Source organism: Miniopterus schreibersii, assembly GCF_964146895.1.
Source record: "Miniopterus schreibersii genome assembly, chromosome: 16".
In the NCBI taxonomy this organism is placed as follows: domain Eukaryota; kingdom Metazoa; phylum Chordata; class Mammalia; order Chiroptera; family Miniopteridae; genus Miniopterus; species Miniopterus schreibersii.
In genome coordinates, this window is record NC_138116.1 from 35,865,532 (window position 1) to 35,873,651 (window position 8,120).

General features: G+C 49.8%; 1 protein-coding gene across 4 annotated transcripts; it reads right to left on the minus strand.

Moving 5' to 3' along the window:
* Nucleotides 1–3,799: 3,799 nt before the first annotated feature.
* TMEM256 (transmembrane protein 256) lies at nt 3,800–8,093 on the minus strand. 4 transcript variants are annotated; one of them, XM_081161433.1, is made up of 5 exons: nt 7,910–8,093; nt 6,684–6,948; nt 6,368–6,399; nt 6,042–6,122; nt 3,800–5,946 (listed from the first exon to the last, which is right to left on the minus strand). In XM_081161433.1, exons 2-5 carry the CDS (start codon nt 6,766–6,768, stop codon nt 5,803–5,805), a joined length of 342 nt encoding a protein of 113 aa, XP_081017559.1. In that variant the 5' UTR covers nt 6,769–6,948; nt 7,910–8,093; the 3' UTR covers nt 3,800–5,802. The 4 variants fall into 4 exon arrangements, with proteins under 4 accessions (XP_081017559.1, XP_081017558.1, XP_081017561.1 ...); XM_081161432.1 differs by having other exon boundaries at nt 6,332–6,399; nt 7,910–8,059; XM_081161435.1 differs by lacking the exon at nt 7,910–8,093 and adding an exon at nt 7,389–7,514.
* Between the last annotated feature and the right edge of the window lie 27 nt (nt 8,094–8,120).

Below are 8,120 nucleotides of genomic sequence, written 5' to 3' on the forward strand. Positions count from 1 at the left end.
TCCAGGAGATCTCCATTCGATTCCCGGTCAGGGCACATGCCTGGTTGCAGGCTCGATCCCCAGTGGGGGGCGTGCAGGAGGCAGCTGATCAATGACGACTCTCTCATGATTGCTGTTTCTATCTCTCTCTCTCCCTCTCCCTTCCTCTCTCTGAAATCAATAAAGACATATAAAAAAATTTTTTTTAAAGAAGTGTTTCAAGTATAGGCAACAGGGCAAGGCCTTCAAGGCAGAAGTGTGCCTTAATTGTTCAGTGAACAAAAAGATTAGTGTTCCTGGACTAGACTGAATGAGAGGGAGGTAAGAGAGGTCACAAGAGACCAGATCACATACAGTCTTGTAGACCACTGGATTATACTCAGAGAGATGGGAAGTGTTGGACAGAGAAGAGACATGAGACTCACATACTGAAATAATGACCACAAGTTAGAATCAGTTGGGGTGCTTTAAAAAATACGTCTGCCTGGGCCCCACTTCACAACTAAATTAGAAAATCTGGAGTTGCAGACATAAGAACTTTTTGTTGTTAATCCTCACCTGAGGATATTTTTCTATTGATTTTGTTCTATTTTTTATTATTCTTTTTTTTAGAGAGAATGGAAGGGAGGGAGGGAAGAGAGAGAGAGAGAGAGAGAGAGAGAGAGAGAGAGATCAATGCAAGAGAGGCACATCGACTGGTTGCCTCCTGCACATGCCCAGATCAGGGCCAGGAATTGAACCCGCAACCCTTAGGTGCACAGGCCAATGCTCTAACCCCTGAGCCACACCGGCCAGGGCCATAAGAACTTTGTGAGAATTCCTCAGCAGGCTTTGATGTGCAGCTAAGGCTGAGGACTACTATGTTAGAAAGACCTCTCTTTCTGTCTCTCTCTGCTTTGTCCACAGTAGGCTGTAGGTAGGCAAGGGCAGAAGGAAATTCTTGCATAAAACTAGGCGAGATTTTATGGTGGCTTGGATCAGGGGCCAGAGTGGTAGCAGTGCAGGTGGGGGAAATGGTCAGATTCCAGTTACATATTTGAGCCAGCGGGACTTGATGAGTGCTTGGATATAGGATGTGAGGAAAAGGGAAGTCAAAGTTGACTCAGGCTTGGCCCAGGAGACCCTTCACAGTGTGAGCTCCACACTTACTATTTTGCCTTTTCCTGCTTCCCACTCCATCCCGAGCTCCAGGCACTCCTGTTCTCCCTCTTGTTTAGTTACCAGTATGATCTTGTCCCCTTTTTTTCTGGTGAACTATGCATGCTGAAAACCCAGCAGGCAGACCGAAGTCTTACCAATCTGAAAGGCAAAGCAAGCCCGCCTGTTTCTACTTGTAACACTGAACACATTGTATCAAATTATGTTTTAAATGGTCTGTCTTCACTACATTTCTCGGTATGTACAAGAAGGAAAGAATTTAGCTCTTGGAATTGAACAGAAGAGATTTTGAATCACAGCTTACCCAGGTCCTCCTATGATACAGAACAAGTTACTGTACCTCTCTTAGCTTTCCACTAACTCTCAGGACTGTTGAGATACAATGTGTAGTAATAATAGGGACAAATTATCAAGCAGGCCTTATTTATATTGGTTCTCCAAGAGCCCAGCCCACTGGTAGGACCAAAGCTAAATTAGGGATCACATTACATGGAGAGTGTATGTTCCAGAAGCCAAGGTCTCTTCCAGCTGGAGGTTCCCTATAGCCCAGACATTGCCTAAGATGAAGGATGAAGATGCATCAGGAACACTAAACTGGCCCAGCTGGGGTGGCTCAGCGGTTAAGCTTCAACCTATGACCCAGGTGGTCCGGGTTTGATTCCCAGTCAGGGCACATGCCCAGGTTGCCAGCACAATCCCCAGTGGGGGGCACGCAGGAGTCAGCCAATCAATGACTCTCTCATCATTGAAGTTTCTCTCTCTTTCCCTCTCCCTTCCTCTCTCTGAACTCAATAAAGATACTTTGAAGGAAAAACAAAAACAAAACACCACTAAACTGGGAGGTAGGAGCCTGAGGATCCCGTGCTGGCTCTGCCACTGGCGTTGTGGGTCACTCTGGGGCCTACTTTATTCGTCTTTCAATGAAGAAATATTGTGATCCTCTAATACACCTCAAATCATGTCTCTTCCCTGGATATAAATGCTTCAGTGGCTCCCCACTGTCCTCAGAAAATAGGCCAACCCCTTGGCACAGTCTCTCCACCATTTGACCCCTGCTATCCGCATCTTTCACTACTGACCCTCTCATGATCTTCAAGCCAGTCACCAGGAATTCTTTCAGATCTCTAATGCACTGGGCTCTCTTGTTTCGAGGCTGCCTTGAAAGCTCTTGCCTGGCCTGAAACATGCCTCTTTCTCTCATCACCTAACTCCTTCAAGACTCCACTGAACACTCTGCTTCACTGAAGCTGCTACAGGGGTCTGGAGCTCAGTAGAAATTAGGGTGGGAGACAGAAATTCTGGATTTAAAAATATGCAGATCCTAATGAAAGATGTGGGGCTGAATGAGATTACCTAAAAATCCTCAATTAGAGAAATGTTCTGTACTTTTCTGAATGTAAGTGCATACTTCAGAAAAATTAAGTATGCACCTCCAGTATACGATACAGATATGCACTTTCTAAAACATACACAGCCCAGCTGGGCGTGGCTCAACGGCTGAGCATCAACCTAGGATCCAGGAGATCAGGGTTCGATTCCCGGTCTGGGCACGTGCCCGGGTTGCAGGCTGCAGCCGATCCATGACTCTCTTATCATTGATGTTTCTATCTCTCTCCCTTCCTCTCTCTGAAATCAATAAAGATATTTAAAAAATAAATAAAATAAAAATAAAACATACACAAAGGTAGAAATTTAAAAGAATGAAATTAAAGTATGTATACATAGGAGTTCTAACTTTTTTCATTAAAATTTGGAAACCATTTATTTAAACTGCGTAGGGAGAAGCTGGCAAAGTAGCCACAGAGATAGGAAAAACCAGAGTGGTGTCATAGAAGCAACATGATGTGTTTCAAGGACAGTGTGGCCAACTGTGTCAAATGCTGCATAGAGGCTGAGGAAAATGAGATTGAAAATCATCCATTAGATCTGGCAACCAGGAGGTCATAGTGAGTCACGGCATCTTTCCAAGGGCATTTATGTGGAAGAAATGGAAGACTGACCAGAATGGGTTGCAGAGTAAATTTGAGTCCAGACCTCTCTCCTGAGCTCAGACACCTCTGAGCTCCCCACCTGCTTGGCGCCTCCAGTTGGATATCATCTCTTGGACATTTTGGAAGCAAAACTGACCTTCTGATTTGCCTCCCCCTAATCTGCCCCTCCTTGTTTTTCTCATCTGAGTAATAGCACCTCTATCTAGTCAGGTGTGTAAGCCAGAAATCTCCCTCATTCACTCCTATGTGCAATCCATCAGCAAGTCCTATCATCACTATCTTAAAAATATATTCTGAATTGGATCCTTTTCACCACCTCTCCCACCCTAAGCCAAGCCACCATCATCATCTCACAGCTGGAACTCTTCAGTGGCCTCCTGACTGGCCCCCCTGTTGCCATCGTCTGATTGGTTCTCCAGATCTTTTAAACATATCAGGTTCTAGCACTTTCACTTTCAAAACCTTTCAGCCCCAGCTGGTTTGGCTCAGTGGCTAGTGTTGGCCTGTGGACTGAAGGGACCTTGGTTGTAAGCTCCATCCCTGGCCCCCGCCCTGGATGCGGGAGGCAACCGATCAATGTGTCTCTCTCACATCAGTGACCGATGTTTCAAAAAATATATACCCTCAGGTGAGGATTAAAAACACATACACATACACACAAAAAAACACCTTTCAATAATTTATTGTTGCACTACAAAGAAATTCCGAGTGTCTGCCCATGCCTGCACTGACCATCCAGGACGCCCTAATCACTCACTCACTACATGTTGATCACACTGGTTTTGCTTTTTCCAACTCACCCAATTTTCTCCCGCCTCAAAGATTTTGAACTGCTCCCTTCTGACCTGTTTTGTGAGCTATTCTTTCTGCCTAGAATACACTTCCTTCCAGCTTTATGCATGGTTAGCTTCAGATGGACCTCCTTCTGCCAGGCCTTCCCATCTAAAGGAGCATAGCATCCACTGATCCGCTGTTCCACTGCCTCCCTGATCTTTTCCTCCAAGCACAGCACAACTCACAGTGATATATTTGCGTGTTTAGTTGTTTAAGGTCCATTTCCACTACTAAGTGGAAAACTCCATGAGGGAAAGGATGGCATCTGTCTTGTTCACAGTTGAATTTCCTTGTGTATCTGACACATGATCAATATTTGATGAGCACTGGCTTAATAAATACTGCCTTCTAAATATCTTCCAGTTCTCTCCATGCCGTGGGTGCTATTCCAGCCTGCCTTGCCACCTTTGCTCACTCCTTTTCTCAAAAACTGGGCCCACACTGAAGATTCCTTTAGTCCCATACTCCTCTGCTCCCCACCTCTTTGTTCACTGTGCTTCCTTCACACAACAAAGTTCTTTTAAGGATCATCTCAAGCACTATGAAGTATTTTCTAACCCCTAATACATAATGTTCTGTCCCTTCTTTGAAACCCAGAGTATAGTGTAAGGACAGTAGTCCCCCTGTATCCAAAGGGGATACGTTCCAATGCCCCCAGTGTATGTCTGAAACTGCAGAGAGTGCTGAAGCCTCTATGCTTTTTCCCTATACATTCATACCCTTGCTGAAGTCTTCATACAGGCTCAATGCTCTCTGACATGACAGGTTGCCATCTATCAGAACACATTTTCTGTTTATGTCTTCCACCCACAAATTTCATGCCTTTCCCATCTTAATTAAGCACTAATTGTGCACTGCGGCTGTAAGTTTTGCAGTTTGAGGTGCAACAGCAAAATGAGCACGAATTTCTTCCTCCACAGTTTCAGATAGAAGGTACATTCTTACTGTAGATCTCAGTAATACTTTTTTTCTTTCCTTAAGTTGAGAACTTTCACTTTTTCACTTAAAAGAAGCACTTTACAGCTTCTGTTTGGCATATCTGAATTGCCAGCATCACTCCCCTTGTGCTTTGGGGCCATTATTAAGTAAAATAAGGGTTACCTGAACACAAGCACTTCGATACCAGGACAGTCTATCTTATAACTGAGATAGCTACTAAATGACTAATGGGCTGGTAACTCTGGACAAAGGGATAATTTACATCACAGTGAGACAGAGTGGGATTGCATAAAACAGCATGCCATCTAAAAGTTATGAATTGTTTGTTTCTGGAATTTTCTATTTTGTATTTCTGGGTCGCAGATGATCATGGGTAACTAAAATGGCATAAAGTAAAATTGTGGGAAGTAAAACCACAAATATGGGAGGAGTACTGTAATGGCACTCCTCCTGTCCTGCCTTGCCATGACCCTGACTTCTAGAGTGAGTGAGTGCTCAATAAATTTGTGGAATGACAGGGCTGAAAACCACTACCCTACAGTCATCTTCAAATTCTAGTGAGCATCAGAACCACAAGAAGAGCTTACTAGAATATAGATTCCCAGGCCCCAAAGAGGGCTTCAGTGAGAATCAGCATTATTTCAGGCATTATTTATGACTCTGATAACCACCAGTTTAAGAACCTCATAACAAATTAACTTGAAGTGAACAGAAGCCCCAGACCCAAAGCTGATTCAGTCTAAGGAAAGTGAGGGAGTTCAGAGGCTGAGAATCCCTACCCTTCCTCCTCCAAGAGGTTAGATGAACAAAGACTCCGAAGTTCTTTATTTGCCTTTCTCTTTTAATCCCCTCCCTGTTCCATCTTTCAAAAAAAGTACCCAGAAATTAAACACAAGGAAGCTCAAAGAGCCAAGGCAAGCCAGCCCATGAGTAGAAGGCTCCCTCCCATAGGGGCCAAAGCCTGGATGCTGGGGTCTCCACTCAGAGCCTGGTAGTAAAAGCTGGTGCAGAATAAGGTGGTTCCAGAGGCTAGGAGTAACCCGGCCTGAAGGAGATACAAGGAAGAAAACAAGATAGTAAGGAAACGGCTGGCTGAGCAGTGGGTGGGGCTTGGTCAGGGTTAGGTAAGGGGGTGTTTACCCAGAGGGGCCTTCTGCAATGGGGCACCCCTAACAGGGCCAGGCTGTGGAAGAAGTGGTGTTTGTTGGCCTTGTCAAAGAGCTGTAAGAAAAAGAGTGATTAGGGGACTTCCTAAGCAACTCAGGAGCCTGGATCCCGTGGGGCAGAAGGTCGTTCCCAAACTGAGTCTCAGCACGCCCCACCCCTCAGGCACCCACACCTCAGGCTCTCAGCCCTCGCTGCTCCAAAGACCCGCACTCGGCCCCTCCCCTGCTTCCCTCAGGGACCCCAGACTTTGTGCCCTCAGAGACCCGGAAATCGGGGAGCCCCCAGCGCAGTGACTTCACCTCCTTCCCGTAGGCATCCGGAAACTGGGCGCCTGTGGAACGGAGAGGCAAAGGTCACCAGTCCTGACGCCCAACTCCCGGGAGGACCCAGGTGGACACAGGAGAGAAAGGGCACCCAGGAGGCTTGTGACTGGCGGGAACGCGCGTGGGCAGTCCCGGGAGCCAATTGGACCGCGCTGCGGGGCTTTGAAAGGTTTAGGGCTTTGCAGGCTGTCTGGTCTACGCGAGTCCTCGCCCTTCCCACAGACTCCGCCCCTGCACCAGACCCCGTCAGTCGCCCCAAGCACAATCCCAGCTCCATCCCCAGGCCCCTGACCGTGCGCCCCGTAGGAGGCCAAGCCTAAGGCCCCGGCTCCAGACAAGGCACCCAAGCGGCGGAAAGCGGACCCGGGCCCGGCCATGGCAGTAGATGGTCACGAGCCTAGCGAACACCGCCCAGGCCACCGACAAAGCCAGCCAATCCCGAGCTTCCATTCAAATAAGGTGCACAGGTGCCCAATCAGGGCTGTGTTTATTTCAGCGTCCAGCTCTTCACCCGGTACTTGCGCCTTTGTAAAACCTCTGCTGAATGGCGAAGACGTCTGGCGGGCGGAGAAATCAGAACCAATTAGGAGCAAAGGAACAGAACAGTGGGGGGTGGGGTTGGGGGCGGTACTAGAGGATTTGCGTCACGGATTGGCCCACTTTCCAAGTTGATCGCCTCTTTTAACACCCCCTCCCATCTCCGGCCAATTTCCAAAGATCCAGGTCCCCACGCAAAGTCCCGCCCCTTTCCCCACAGGCTCCTCCTTTTCAGCTTTAAACCAGACCTACACCCCAAAACAGACGACCCCACGGATACCCAAGCCCCACCCATCTCCATTAAACCCCGCCCGCTGCCCATATGACCCCTCCTCCAGGTCCGGAGGCCCCGCCTTCTTCACATGATGCCCCGCCCCCTATAGTTCGCCCCCACCACCCCCACCACCACCAACCACGAGAGCCCCGAGGATGGGAGACCGGGGCATGTCTCCATCCTGACCCGGTCCACTTTGTCCATCCGTCGGTCTGTCCACTCCCGCCCTCTTCCACCGTCTCCAATCCCCCACACTCTGGAGGGCGGGCGGGCAGGCGGGTGCGAGCAAGGGGTGTGCGCCGCTCTCTCTGCAGGGGGCGGGGGAGGCGGCCGCGCGGTGACGCGCGGGGCTGCTGCGGCTGCTCCGCCGACGGATCATCACTCTCAGGCTGGGATGGACGCGGGGCGGGTGGGCCCTGGCGCGCGGAGCCGGGAGTCCGGGCCTCCCGGCTGCTGAGCGTCCCCCGAAGCCTCCCCCTTACGCCCCTTTGCCTCCTAGGAGCAGTACTGCCCCCCGCCCCGGGGTTCCAGGCTCCACTCCCGCCTTCCTCTGATTCCCCGGACCTCCCACTCCCGCCCGCCCTCGGGATCGACTAGATCCCTCCCTCTCCCCGAGGATTCCGGCTGGATCCCTGCCCCTGCACCGCGGATCCTGCGCTCCCGGGCTTCGGGCCCCTGGGGATTGCCGTGGACTCCTCCTCCCGCACCCGATTCCTTAGGATCCTCCGCCTGTACCGCCTTCTGGTCCCTGGAAGCCGGCCCACGGAGCCAGTGGATCCTCAATCCAGTCTTGTCCCGTTGCCCCCTCCTCACTCCTCTGTCCCCACTGCGCGGTTCCCTGTTCTCGGATTCCTCCTGACCCCATCCCCTACCTCTCCCCGGGGAGCGACTGGATCCCGGCCCCGCCCCCTGGGGCTG

Bases quoted from the DNA above. Each gene is read 5' to 3' on its own strand.
- TMEM256 (XM_081161432.1), bottom strand. From the start codon at position 6,768: ATGGCCGGGCCCGGGTCCGCTTTCCGCCGCTTGGGTGCCTTGTCTGGA. The intron at 6,123-6,331 runs GTCTCTGAGGGC...TTTTTCTTACAG, and splicing joins GGGGGCTCCCCGATTTCCGG to CTCTTTGACAAGGCCAACAA. The intron at 5,947-6,041 runs GTAAACACCCCC...TATCTCCTTCAG, and splicing joins ATTGCAGAAGGCCCCTCTGG to GCCGGGTTACTCCTAGCCTC.